The sequence below is a fragment of the Engystomops pustulosus genome, chromosome 2, assembly GCF_040894005.1.
Source record: "Engystomops pustulosus chromosome 2, aEngPut4.maternal, whole genome shotgun sequence".
In the NCBI taxonomy this organism is placed as follows: domain Eukaryota; kingdom Metazoa; phylum Chordata; class Amphibia; order Anura; family Leptodactylidae; genus Engystomops; species Engystomops pustulosus.
In genome coordinates, this window is record NC_092412.1 from 173,552,220 (window position 1) to 173,567,468 (window position 15,249).

Consider the following 15,249-nt stretch of genomic DNA (forward strand, 5'->3'; position numbering starts at 1 on the left):
GGGGGGGAGGCTGTCTAATACTGGGGGGAAGCTGTGTATACTAGGGAGGCTGTTTAATACTGGGGTTGGAGTAGCTCTATTTACTGTCTATGAGGGATCTGTATTTAGGGGCTGGATTTTAGTTAAACTGGGTGGCCATATATGGAGTACTGTATATCATTTACTTTAGAAGTATGTATATCGAGGCTGTTATAAATAAATTAGGGGAACTGTATATAAATTGGGTGTGCATATGTAAAAAATTGTGGGAGTTGTAAATAGTATAAATTATTCGGGGGAATATATCAAAGATGTGAAGCTTGAGAAAGAGCTTACAGCGCGAAACGGTCTTTCCGTGGCGTGCCTCACACCTGCTCTGATACCTTCCCTTCAATAAAGTGTTCCTGCATTTGATTTCGGTGAGTGCCGTTTCTCTTTTTAATATTGGATTGTCTACTTGTGTCAAGATTGGACGTGCACCCCGTAGTGGAACTTGTTTTGTGCCGGTTTCCATGTGCAGCTGTTGCTGCCGGACTTGGATATTGCTGTTTGCCTGTGACCAAGTGGTTCCGGTCGTTCTGCCTCTACGGTCCCTATATTAAAGATGTGATATGTGGGGAATAGTGTGTTGAGTAGTTGTGAGGATAATATATATTTAGAAACACAATCCTAAACAATACTGTTTTTTTTAGTGGGGCAGTGTGGAGTTGTACTGCATTGAGCTGAAAACATTTGACTGTGAATTCAGCAGAGATAAACTGGCCGGAAGAAATTGTAAAGAAGTTCTCTTCCTGATGGAGCAGATCATCACCTGTACTAGATGTCACTAATGTCTGTGTCTAATGACTGACTACTAGTGTGTGAGGTAGCATCATTGGGCATGGGGGGAGGTGGGGCAGCATTTTCAATTTTCGCCTCAGTCAGCAAAAATGCTGCAATTGTCTCTGAGTAACAGGCATTTTGCTATCTAATTTTATTCAAAGCTTATTTTTTAAAATTGGTAGTAATTTGTAATATAATAAAGAAAAAATATGTGATTAATAACACTATCCTATCAAGTTAAAGTCTCACATGTCATGAAAAAAAAATGAAAATTTGTTATGATATATATTATGTCCTTTAGAGAAGCACATAGCAGAACATCAAAAATTTACCTGGACATCCAGGCACCAATGAGTATCGGTCACAAAGGGGTTGAATGTGCTGGGATAATTTCTTCTTTAGTCATATGACACTCTTGCAAGTTAAACAGGCATCCCACTGCACCTTATGATTCCATTCACAGAATTAAACCTGCTCTATTGTGAGCAAAGTATGGACATAGGACTAAAAATGTGTCACCCCTTCATCCTTGTAGACTGTAAGCTCTTACGAGCATGGTCCTTGCTCCTATTGTTCCATATGACAGTTTGTACTCTGTAATGTAATATTATAATTGTATATGCCCCCTATGACTTGTGGAATATGGAATATGATCGAGCCACGTAAATAAAGATTATTATTATACACTCATTATTGTAAAGAAATGGTGAAATCCTTGCATTCAACCAATTAACACAGAATATAATTTTAATAATTTATTAATAATGATTTGAGAAATACATACCGGTAATTGAAGTTTTATAGTGCACAAAAAAGCATTTTAAAACTTGACTTGTGTATCTCTCAAATCATTATTGATAAATTATTAAAATTATATTCTGTGTTAATTGGTTGAATTGCTCTTTTAACTCTATTATAATAATTACTTTGTGATAATGTTTTATATATGATTTCACATCACGTTTTAGAACCGATAATACAACTGTTTGCCGGCAACGTGTCTCTTCTTATTATTTATTTCTATGCTCCAGTAAGACCAACAAATATCATCTCTCTAAATGTAACTTTTCATTTGCTTCAAGCTTATGCACTTTGACAGAAAATCAATAGTACATAAAAAAATTAAAAAAATAAAACTACTAAATAAAAGCCTGTAATATCTATGCTGGTATCAAAATGAAGATATTAGATGTCAACATATAGTGAACCTGCATTTTATTTTATAGATTCTCTACATTCTTGACACATAATGAAATTGCTGCAGTTTAGCTACAGCAGAATCATTAGTGGCTTACATGCAGTGATTTACTTTAGCAGCACAGTGGATGAGATGCATCCAAATACCACATGATGTGAAAAAACGTCAACATAACACAATTTTACGCTGCAAGATTCAAGTCTGCAACAATTATTCCTTTCCAAAAGCTCAGTGCTTGCTCCTTTCATTTTTATTGATAAGAATTACTGTGTAATTAAAACTATACCAACATTTGTAGCGAGAAATATCTGAACTGCAAATCCACACATTGGTGAATGATCTATTGTTGCCAGGCTACATTAACAAAACAAACTTGAGTTTCTTAGTTATATTTAGGTAAAATTGCATAAACCCACTAGCCACTTTACAGTGACCTTGTTTTAGTGGGTCCCTATGCTAATTAGTTGTGGAATCACATGGCGTCCACCGTTGATGCAACACAGATCTAAATAGTGTAGGGACCCACTAAAACGAAGTCAACAAGATAGTTAGTTTTGTTAGGTTAATATAGCCCAGTGACAATAGATCATTGTATAATGTATGGATGTGCCGCTGCTGACATTATAGTAAGTATGTGGCTGCTGACATCATGGTGCGTGCGTGACCAGCATGCTTGGACCTGCCACTGCCGGAAGCATGAAGAAAACCTGTGGGGGGTTGTCGGAAAGGGGAGAATTGGGTTTATATTTTTAAGTGCTAGGCATACTGGTGCAGGGGCTAGTTATGTACTTGGAGCTGGCTGGTTTTATACTGGGGCGAGGGCTGACTAGGGGCTGGTTGACTGTATACTGGGGGGCATGGGTGTGCTGGCTGGCTATATACTGAGGAGCATTGGCTGTCTGGCTAACTATATACTGGAAGCAGGGGGCTGTCTAGCTGTATACTGGGTAGAGGCTGTGACCACCCTAGGCTTATACTCGACTCAATAGGTATTCACAATTTTTTGTCGTAAAATTATGTACCTTGGCTTATATTCGGGTCGGCTTATACCCATATATATATAAGCCAGTTTATATGGTCATTTCAACAATTTTAATGCTTTAAAGGAAATCTACCACTGCGGAATCTACCACTATCGCATGACTTCATCTCCCTCTCCTAGCATGGTAATATGTCTTTTTTTCTAGGTGATCCCGACATGTCAAGACTAGGTTAGGGCAGTGACGGGATCAAGATGAAGAGGAGTGGAGGTGAGTATTTCTAGGTGTTTTTTTTTCTTATCCGAAGTGGTAGATTTCCTTTAACATGCAAAATAGCATGCAAAATGCAGGGGGTACCCGATTCATGAAGACCATGCACCAGTTTTGAATGATCTGGCGTACTCTGCAGTTTGCACTAGTTTTGATAAATGTGAGCCAATATGTCGTCTCCATTTTTTGTGGTAAAATTAGGTATCTTCGCTTATATTCGTGTCATCTTACATACAGTAAATTAAACATTTTTTAATACATTTAACATGCAAAATAAAAAATAAAATACAATTTCTTTTAATAAACCTGAATATGGAGTGAACGAAGATTGCCAGGAAGGGGTACAGGAACATAATCCAGTTTGTTATTTGAAAGGTAAAGAAACTGTAAATGTGCAAGGTCCTAAAAAATAGCAAACATCTGTCTTAGTAACTCTCACCATATACAGTATAGACAAAAGATAAATTTATGTGATTGTTGAGTATATCACCTTAAAGGACTCAGCTCGGATTCCAGAACTTTGAAGCTGATTGTATTGGACATTTAGTGTAACAAGACTTGAGGGTAGCTGGGGCAAATGCCTCAGTTGATTTTCAGATAGGATGAGTTCCTGGAGGGATGGCAGCAGGTAAAAAGCATCATCATCAATCTCAGATATAACATTACTTGAGAGATCCACATGCTTCAATTTACCTATAAGAAGAGAATTGTGATTGAATAGGACACAATTATAGTTAGAATAAACTCTGTATAAATAGTCACCCCATTTTATTCAAAAGGGAAGTGTATTAATGTGTCTGACTTTAGACCAGTGCAGAGTACAACGAGAGTCACTGGGGCAAATTTACTTACCCGGCCCATTCGCGATCCAGCGGCGCGTTCTCTGCTCTGGATTCGGGTCCGGCCGGGATTTAAGAAGGTAGTTCCTCCGCCGTCCACCAGGTGGCGCTGCTGCGCTGAAAGTCATCTCATCGCGCCGGAATCCACCACCTCGGGCCAGGTGAAGGTAAGCGCTCCCCAAGCGACACTTTTCCGGTTTTTAAATGCGGCGGTTTTTCCGAATACGTCGGGTTTTCGTTCGGCCACGCCCCCCGATTTCCGTCGCGCGCGTCCCGGCGCCGATGCGCCACAATCCGATCGCGTGCGCCACAATCCCGGGGCAATTCAGGTACAAATCGGAAATATTCGGGTAACACGTCGGGAAAACGCGAATCGGGCCCTTAGTAAATGACCCCCACTGTGTCTGATGCTAGATAATTAAAATGGTGCAGTACACAACTGGTGAGTATTACTTTGCAGCTACTATTAGTTGGTCTAGTTAGCTATGCCAGAATATTGAATTTTCTGGCTCACACCTGGAATATTCTCGAACACTGGATATCAAGTCCCATTTCAAGGAAGGTATGCCCCATTTTCGGACAAACTGTCGGAAAAACTACCTAAAAATGGTCTAAAACCCCAATAAATGTGGCACATGACATTTCAGGTGCAAATTAGTCAAAAATTCTGGCTTAGACAGATTGATACATCTCCTCAATGAGCCTAGAATATCCAACGAATATAACAACTAAGAGGACAGTGAACCCCAAAACTCCAGCTCCCTATCAGCCCTGAATGCTTGTCTCTTTGTAAAGCAGGGGACAACCATGAAGACAGGACCTCCCTGTACCAAAGGGTTGATACGTAACAAGACAGACAAACAAATAACACAAAGGGGAGATCAAAAACCTGGGCCACAATTAAGATGGCATATAAATTTCTGAATCATATACACAGGAGAATAGTCTGTAAGAAAATATCGAAAAAAAATGAAATACAAATGAATAGCAAGCAAACCATGGACAAGAGATTTAGCATGACAAACTATTAACCAGCAATGGAGGATAGTACACACAGGGTATGACATATGCAACAGGTGAAAGGGGCAGAGCTCTGTAAGTGTGAGAGCCTTAAAGGGGTTCTCCGGTGACAAAGATTGACCTCACTATACCTTATCTCCCTACACTTATCACTTTACTAATTCAGTGTTATTAAATCTTCTGCCCCCTTTTCATTAAATCAAAGTCATTCCTGTGCACTGCCAGCTCCTGCTACACTCACAGTTTCCATAGAAACGACCTGTATACTGTCTCTGCTCTCTGGTCTGACATGTGCAGTCAGCTCCTTGTTCCCTGCTGGGGGGGGTAGGGGGGGGGGGCTGGGTGGCTGCACATTCCTCTGTATGAAGAAGCTGTGCTGACCAGGGGGATTGTTGGAGATGTAGTCTTTTAGCAGAATGGGGGCAGCCATCTTTGAGTTATGCAGCTGCAGCAGTGAGCTGTGAAGTGACAAGTGAAGGAAAAGAAAGTATACAGCCCAGGGTGGTGAGGTAGGGGTGTGCAACTATAATATATGCAAAAGAAGTGGTTAGTTAAAAAAAAGTACATATAGTGACTGGAAAACCCTTTAACCCTTGCTTTTTCAGAGAAAGGATTGCAGAGAGCCAGCAGTCCAGGCAATAGAGCACTGTTCAGACTGAAAAACACCACATGGAATTTAGTGTCTTCTCAGTCTGACAGTATGAAATGCAGAATACACAGACACAGATGTAACAGAAGGTTATGAGTAATTTATTATATTCAGTGGATATTCTTTTTCTTTTTGAAGCTCATGATTTCAACCTCCTAATCTGTGGCTTTATTTTATGAAATATATATTCACACAGCTATTAAAATCCACAGCCTGGTCAATATTTCTTGCAGTCAGTCAGTAGAATTTAGAGGATGAGGAATTAATGAGGATCAATGCCTAAATCTTTATCAAATCATAAAAGTATGAATTTAGCCTTATTGTCAATCCTGGTTCTTATGACAACCCAAAATTTTTAAGATCCAATTGTCACAGAGACCAAAAAAGTTCTGGATGGGATTACAATGATAAAATATACAGTTCCAACTTACATACAAATTCAACTTAAGAACAAACCTACAGACCCTATCTTGTATGTAACCCGGGGACTGCCTGTATAGTATGATGTATGCCACCACAATAAAATAAAAAGGTTAACTGGGATGTTGTGGATAGTTTTTTCAATTTTGATAAAATATATTCTTAAAAGCGTAAAAGTATGTCCTTTTTAAAAAAAATTCTCTCTTATTATACTATGGTACCCACTACCACCAGTGGAAGAACTAGGTACAATTCATTGTCCATCTTAACACTGTCAAGCACTGGGGTTTCCACAGGTTGGTATTATTGGACTGGGAAAGCTCAAAAGATGTGGGAAGCTTTATTGTGTCTGGCTGTTTATAGAAAAAGGAACAGGGAACCCACATCACGTTTAAAAAAAAATATTTTTAAAAAAGGACATTTTTTGTAAGCAACCACGCACCTGCTGTGCCTGGTGGTAAATACAGCTCTGATATTATATGTGATATACTGACCGATATAAGACCGAGAGGTCTTTTACTTTCAAATGCATGTAGCTGCCATTTTAAGAAAAACTTTGTTACCATGATCAGCCAGGAACCTGGGATATGCAACAAAATCAAGTTTGCATGAACTTTGGGCCAGGTGTACCACTTTTTTTTCAGTTTTTTTTGTGCCTTTTCATACTGTCGCATTGTTACGGTGTCAGTTTTGCGACTAAACTCCAAACTAGCCATACAGCAAAAATAACCATGTTTTCCTCATTTATCGTACCAATCCAGATGTGTTACTGTGCCTAATAATCATTCATTATTAGCAACTTGTTCATTTCAGGCACAATTTAGGCCCCAAACCACTCCATGCTGAAGGTGGCATAAAGTGAGAAGCAACACTGAGCTCTTGTGCAGAGCAGCTTATCCCCAGCAGCAGAGGTAAGCAGACACTACAGACACTACCTGCAGCCTCTGTTTACAGTTCATTCTATCTTCTATTTACAAAACAATCTGCAAAAGCAGCAGCTCAGAGCACGAGAGAAGAAAAGTTTGTAGGATTTTGCATATAGTACAAAGAAGTATTACAGGGGGGCAGGAGGAGATTGCACTGGAGGATCTCCTACAGCAGTGATGGTGATGGTGAACCTTTTAGAGACCAAGTGCCCAAACTACAACCAAATCCCACTTATTTATCACAAAGTGCCAATGCAGAAATGAAATTTATGATTTATACTCCCTTCTCTATCACAGCTTACATTGATACCAGCACCCTGAGGACACCAATAAAGCAGAAATAGAAGAAATGTGGATGATCATTGTAGCTTCCCTCCAGGGTCCCATAAACAGGAAAAATTGTCAAGGTTGGAGCAGGAGCTACAACAGATCTGTCCACACCTTCCCACTCCTCCAGTAGACCCAGGTAACGTCGTCACTTTAAAATAGCTCTGTGCACAGCAAGTCCTGGGCTGTTTGGGACTGTAGGAAGATACCTGGAGTCCTCTCTGGGGATGGCCATAAGTTCGCCACCACTGTCCTTCAGGATAAGCCACTGCTGAGGAGGTCACTGGGAGCAGCTTGTCACACAACTGTTTTCTTTTGTGGTGAGTGTTCTCTTCATGCTGGGATGTGGATGAGAAGCAAAGAGGAGCTTGTAGCAGGATCACATCTGAGTGCCTGAATCTAACATTGCGCCTAAACTGCGCCTAAATTGTGCCTAAAATAAAGTGATTAATTAGAGGCAGGAACTCAAGTCATCATAGATGGTTGTAGCTTGTGATTATTCTGGCACAACAACATACCTCCCAACATTTGTGAAAGGGAAAGAGGGACAAAATGGCGGCACGCGTAGCGGCGATCCCCCTAAGGCGGCGATCCCCCTAAGCCACACCCCCAATCACTCCCTGGCCACGCCCCAAATTTTAGCCATATTTTAATAATAAAAATCATCTCAATAAAAAAAAAAAATTATCCTCAGTGGGATTTGAACCCAGAACCTGCAGTGTCCATGTACAATAACGTCACCAAGCCCCAACCAACTGAGCTATAATCTCAGTGATTAACAAGGTGTGGAATTTTGGTAACTAAGAACTATAACTACTGTTACACTGTGACACAGATTTAATGCCTTGGTATATAGGGAGGGATCTTATCAGAAATTATTGTAATTATTGAGACTATTATTATTATTATGGAGATGATTATTATTATTTTTACTATTATTAATAATCATCTCCATAATAATAAAAATAATACAATTTATAATAATTAATAATTACAATAATAATCTCTGAGAAGATCCCTCTCTATCAGTGCATTAGTCTGTGTCACAATGTAACAGCAGCAGGTAACACTTCAGTTGGTTAAGGCTCCTGTCTACAGTGCAGAGGGTCCCAGGTTCGAATCTCAGCCTGGGCAAAACTTTATTTAATTAAATAAAGAGCTTGTGTCTGGGGAAGCCCTGGAGACCATATATGGACAGATGCTGATCTGAGCCTGATGAGGTGGTCCCTGCTCTCCGCTAAACCGACACTTCTCTGAAAAGGATTCCCTGCCCGATGTCTGCTCTGGGGAACCCAAGGAGATGCAGTGACCATATATGGACAGATGTGGATCTGAACCTGATGACGTGGTCCCTGCTCTCTCCGCTAACCCGACACTTCTCTGAAAAGGATTCCCTGCCCGATGTCTGCTCTGGGGAACCCTAGGAGATGCAGTGACCATATATGGATAGAGATCTGAACCTGATGACGTGGTCCCTGCTCTCTCCGCTAAGCCGACACTTCTCTGAAAAGGATTCCCTGCCCGATGTCTATAGAAGCCATTCTGTACTATCAGTTCTGGCTTTCAAAGTATTTACTATGCGGACACAGCGCCGGGACACAGCGGGACCTGGGGAGAAAATCTGTGACAATCTCATAGCTGCCCGTGACGCGGGGCAGAGGTAAGAAAAACGGGACTTTCCCGGCAAAATCGGGACGGTTGGGAGCTATGCAACAATGTGCCAGAATTAAGGCACAACAACTACACTTAAGGGCAGAACAGTGATACATCTGACCCTTTGTATCATAGTTCACTTTGATTCTTTCATCTCTAATGATAATGATTGACAAAGCAAAATGCATGATGCTGCTTACTAAACATATGCGTTTAAGAGCTCCCAACTGTCCTGTATTTTTGTATATGTAAAAACGCCATACACTGCAATACAAAAGTATTGCATTTTATGGTAGGAACGATCAGACTGTTGAAGGGTAAAGTACCTTAGAGCAGTGATTTTCAACCTTTTTTGAGCCGCGGCACACTTTTTATACTTAGAAAATCCTGGGGCACACCACCAACCAAAATAGCACAAAATGACACTAAAACAGTCATAAAAGGCCTCCCTTTACTAATAAAACCCCCCTAGCGGCCTCCCTTTACTAATTAAGAGCCCCTAGCGGCCTCCCTTTACTAATTAAGAGCCCCTAGCGGCCTCCCTTTACTAATTAAGAGCCCCTAGCGGCCTCCCTTTACTAATTAAAAGGCCCTAGAGGCCCCCCCCTTTACTAATTAAAAGGCCCTAGAGGCCCCCCCCTTTACTAATTAAAAGGCCCTAGAGCCCCCCCCCTTTACTAATTAAAAGGCCCTAGAGGCCCCCCCCTTTACTAATTAAAAGGCCCTAGAGGGCCCCCCCTTTACTAATTAAAAGGCCCTAGAGCCCTCCCCTTTACTAATTAAAAGGCCCTAGAGGCCCCCCCCCCTTTACTAATTAAAAGGCCCTAGAGGCCCCCCCCCCCTTACTAATTAAAAGGCCCTAGAGGCCCCCCCCTTTACTAATTAAAAGGCCCTAGAGGCCTCCCCCTTTACTAATTAAAAGGCCCTAGAGGCCCCCCCTTTACTAATTAAAAGGCCCTAGAGGCCCCCACCCTTTACTAATTAAAAGGCCCTAGAGGCCCCCCCCTTTACTAATTAAAAGGCCCTAGAGGCCCCCCCCCTTTACTAATTAAAAGGCCCTAGAGGCCCCCCCCTTTACTAATTAAAAGGCCCTAGAGGCCCCCCCCTTTACTAATTAAAAGGCCCTAGAGGCCCCCCCTTTACTAATTAAAAGGCCCTAGAGGCCCCCACCCTTTACTAATTAAAAGGCCCTAGAGGCCCCCCCCTTTACTAATTAAAAGGCCCTAGAGGCCCCCCCCCTTTACTAATTAAAAGGCCCTAGAGGCCCCCCCCCTTTACTTATTAAAGGCCCTAGAGGCCCCCCTCCCTTTACTAATTAAAAGGCCCTAGAGGCCCCCCCCCTTTTACTAATTAAAAGGCCCTAGAGGCCCCCCCCTTTAGTAATTAAAAGGCCCTAGAGGCCCCCCCTTTACTAATAAAAAAAGGCCCTAGCTTCCTTCCCTTTACAAATAATAACCTTATATATTTACCCTTGATGTCTTCTTCCGCGTACCTTCACTCCTAATGGCGATCCGCCCATCTTCTGTAGCTCCTGCACCAGCTACAGAAGATGGGCGGATCGCCGACACGGGCTTGTAGGTAAGTATGGGGCAGAAACACGGGGGCGCGGCGGCAGCATTACACAGGGGCACCATAGTTCAGGGAATTTTCCCCGCGGCACAGTCAACCATGTGTCGCGGCACACAGGTTGAAAATCACTGCCCTAGAGCCCCCCCCCCTTTACTAATTAAAAGGCCCTAGAGGCCCCCCCCTTTACTAATTAAAAGGCCCTAGAGGCCCCCCCCCCTTTACTAATTAAAAGGCCCTAGAGCCCCCCCCCTTTACTAATGAAAAGGCCCTAGAGGCCCCCCCCTTTACTAATTAAAAGGCCCTAGAGGCCCCCCCCCTTTACTAATTAAAAGGCCCTAGAGGCCCCCCCCCCTTTACTAATTAAAAGGCCCTAGAGCCCCCCCCTTTACTAATTAAAAGGCCCTAGAGGCCCCCCCTTTACTAATTAAAAGGCCCTAGAGGCCCCCACCCTTTACTAATTAAAAGGCCCTAGAGGCCCCCCCCCTTTACTAATTAAAAGGCCCTAGAGGCCCCCCCCCTTTACTAATTAAAAGGCCCTAGAGGCCCCCCCTTTACTAATTAAAAGGCCCTAGAGGCCCCCCCTTTACTAATTAAAAGGCCCTAGAGGCCCCCCCCCTTTACTAATTAAAAGGCCCTAGAGGCCCCCCCCCTTTACTAATTAAAAGGCCCTAGAGGCCCCTCCCTTTACTAATTAAAAGGCCCTAGAGGCCCCCCCCCTTTACTAATTAAAAGGCCCTAGAGGCCCCCCCCCTTTACTAATTAAAAGGCCCTAGAGGCCCCCCTCCCTTTACTAATTAAAAGGCCCTAGAGGCCCCCCCCCTTTTACTAATTAAAAGGCCCTAGAGGCCCCCCCCTTTAGTAATTAAAAGGCCCTAGAGGCCCCCCCTTTACTAATAAAAAAAAGGCCCTAGCTTCCTTCCCTTTACAAATAATAACCGTATATATTTACCCTTGATGTCTTCTTCCGCGTACCTTCACTCCTAATGGCGATCCGCCCATCTTCTGTAGCTCCTGCACCAGCTACAGAAGATGGGCGGATCGCCGACACGGGCTTGTAGGTAAGTATGGGGCAGAAACACGGGGGCGCGGCGGCAGCATTACACAGGGGCTTCATAGTTCAGGGAATTTTCCCCGCGGCACACAGGTTGAAAATCACTGCCTTAGAGAATTTAAAAAATTGATTTATAGTTGTCTGTCTTGTAAACATGTTAATTATTATTTAATCCAAATACTTAAAAAACATATGTACACGCATAGTATTACTCACCCAGTCCTTCAAAGTTCTTTGATTGAATGTGACTAATCTTGTTAAAGCGGGCATATAAGTATGTAGTCTCCTTTGGTAATGAAAGGAGCATTGTGAGATCCACATCATCACAATACACAGATGTACCAAGACATACACACACAAGGCAAGTTGGAAGACCTACATAAAAAATAAGAATTGTAAATGTTATTTTAAAATTCTAATTTAAATTAGATTCTAAAGAAAAAAAAAATCATAGTTGTCTATGTTTTGTGTATTAATATATATAAGCCAACCGGAATATAAACAGAGGCACCTAATCTACCACAAAAACCTGGGAAAACATATTAGTACTCATTTATCAAAACTAGTGCAAAGTTCAGTTTGCCTGTGGAGTGTGCAGAATGTGCCAGGTGAATCAAAACTAGCGCACAGTTTTGATTCATCTGGTCACCATGCACTGCTAGTGAAGTGTTTGGGAGCACTTTGTTCATGCTGCAGACATAATTGTGGTGCATGACAGTAATAAATGTGGCACAAACTCTGACGAAATACTAACACGCCTCTCCCTTGGTGCATATGTTTTGCAAAGTCAAACAGAAAACTGGCGAATACACTTTAATAAATTTGGGCCATTGACTCGAGTATAAGTCTAGGCTGGGAAATTCATTGGTCACAGCCTCCCTTCAGTAATGAAATGCCCAGCAGCCTCCCCTCAGTAATGAAACACCCAGCATCCTCCCCTCACTAATGAAATGCTCAGCAGTCTCCTCAAGTAATACAATTCCCAGTAGCCCCACGCCCACCATACTCTGCCCAACTGCTTCATTATATGGAGCAGTATCATGATATTCAATACGGATACAATATTGTCAAGCAAAGAAAAACGCATTATCTGAATTCAAAATGTTTAGGGAAGAATCACATGGAGCATTTACATTGTGTTTAGACACCGCTGGGGTGTTTTGGGAGGAGAGCTTTAGTTTATGACATATTATATATATTGTAAAGGTTGTACTGGTTATGTTCATATAACATATACAATTTATTTTGTGTCTTTAAAATGTATTTCACTTGCATAAATGATATGCTTTAAAAATGGATAATGTAGTGATACATAGAGAGATCATAGTGATAAATTATTTATTGGATAACATTAATTTAGAGACCTGGGGGGAAATTTAACAATGTATCTCAGGTTCTGCCAGTTTCTAACTAGAAAACACTAGTCTTTTTCTGAAACAGATTTCACTGTGATGATAAATTATGTTGCAGTATAAGACTGTCGGTTGCTAGTTTAGATCTAGTTTAAGTTGGTCTAATCTGTGCACCAGAATTTTTAAGTTTGTTAAATGGTTAATTTGAACCACTTAACAAATTTTAGCCATTCTCTTGATATAATAAACATTTATATTACCTTGTTTTCTTTAGTTTCTCTATAGATCCCCCAGGTAACGACCTGTAGTTTTCTCCTACTCTAGTCCCGCACGCCTAATAATTCACTATGTGCTGCGGAGCTACTCTTTCACCTGCATTTCCTGTGAACGCGCTTGATGCTGCACAAAGAAGGGGCATGCAGGCACTGTATGTACATGCCTGCCCGCTTCACGATCTCATCTAGCAACGTCAAGGACACGGTAGCTTATGGGAAACATGCAAAGGATGATGGGACTTGAAGTCCCAAGGGGGCGCGGTGGACCATTTTTATTAGTAGAGCTGCATTACAAAGGACAAAAGGTACTTGTAAATGATAAGGGAAAGGACAAGGGAGGGTTTTAAATCAAGTGATTGTATAGATATACATTCAGTTGATTGTCCAAACTATTGAAAAAAATTATTTACTCTTGTGACTGGAGAACCCCTTTAAGGAATGATACCTTTATTGGCCAACTAGAAAAAATATATTTGTAGAGGCTTTCAGGGCACAAGTATGTGAAATGTGAAGAGAATATTACCTTGTTCCGTCAAAGATCCAAAGATGTCGGAATCAGCAGGCTTTGTTGCAATGGGAGCAAGTGTTGTGAGCTTTGTTTTTTGTGTTGTTGATAGTTTTATCTTCTTATGTTTAGGAGCAAGAGTAGCTACTTCAATCTTTTCCGAAACAGAATAAAGAGCCATATTATGATACAATTTGACAAAAGGAAAAAGGTTATAGTTATAAATCTGTGCATTTCACAAATGTGAAGGGTCACTGGAAGCCTTTAATAATTACAAAACACTTCTTACACTTCTGTAAGGAAATACAATTAGTGAAAATACAAAATGAAAGGCAGGTGGCCAAAGATAGTGAAGAAGGGAAGATACAGAATGTTATTTTTTAGCTCTACATGGTGCCAGTGTGATTAATGCACCTGTAATATATTAGACTGCCTAAATGTAGACCAGACAAAATTCAATACAATAAGTGTGTACAAATCTCCTGGATCATTTGGTGCCAATTTTCTACGCTTAACCTGTCAGATCCGCTGGAAGGGACGCCGTGTCTGCTGGTCCTTCCACCCTCTATGCTGACAATACTAGCAGTCTTCCCTGAGTTTCTGCACATCTTTGCACTGGCTCCGCCCCCTGTCCGCAGCGAGGTACCCCTGCTGCACGCTCGGGGCAGCGGGCATCCAGGATGCGTGCGCTTTAGGGAAGTTAAGGCTGTCTGTCTTCTGAATCAGCCTGGGTTCCTGCTCCTATGGGATTCTAGGGGCTGATCTCAGGCTGCATAAATTGGATCACCTGTGCCAACTCACAGCCATTCCTGGTCTCCTGTGCCCCCTTAGCGTTGTTGCTTCACCCCGGTATTGTATTCGCCAATTAGTTTACTCTTCCTTGTCTAGTGGTTTTGACCTTGACGTACCCTCTGGTGTGACCCAGCGGTTTTGCTCACTCTTCTATGTTCAGTGTCTGTACATCTTTAGATCTCTTTTCTTGCGTCTGCTTTAGTTTCTTATGCCGTCTTGAATCCCGCTTGTTTCATCATTGTTTGTCCTGTTTTTTCCCTCTGAATACTGTCCTAACGCTCACACTGCAGTTTTCTGTCCGTACCACCTCACAGCGGCAGGGTAGATAGGAGGTTCCTGCGGCAGAGGCTCCCTGCCTTCAAGGGGGTTTCTGCCTTGTCTGTAGATCAGTGCAGGGTTAGTTCGCCCCCTTGCTCCGTTCTATCAGCCTGCACTCACACTAGTGCAGTAGTTTGTTTTGTGTACAGTATTCCAGTCTTAAGTTTTTCCTAACATAACCATTGTGGGGAAACTATTGGTGTGGATGCTAAAAATGACATACAGAATGGAACACATTTACTTATGAATTCACTGGAGTGCACTAAAAGTGCATTGTCAGTCTATTATGCTCTGTGCAGTGATT

The 15,249-nt window shown here is 41.9% G+C and overlaps 1 protein-coding gene across 3 annotated transcripts in view; it reads right to left on the bottom strand.

Moving 5' to 3' along the window:
• Positions 1-15,249, bottom strand: part of OPTC (opticin) — a 58,588-nt gene that overhangs the window by 2,135 nt on the left and 41,204 nt on the right. For all 3 annotated transcript variants that reach the window (XM_072133112.1, XM_072133114.1, XM_072133113.1), the window contains exons 3-6: positions 13,854-13,989; positions 11,920-12,078; positions 3,740-3,942; positions 3,556-3,651 (exon numbers count right to left, since the gene is read on the bottom strand). In XM_072133112.1, coding sequence (XP_071989213.1) covers positions 3,556-3,651; positions 3,740-3,942; positions 11,920-12,078; positions 13,854-13,989 — 594 coding nt within the window. The remainder of the gene's footprint in view (positions 1-3,555; positions 3,652-3,739; positions 3,943-11,919; positions 12,079-13,853; positions 13,990-15,249) is intronic.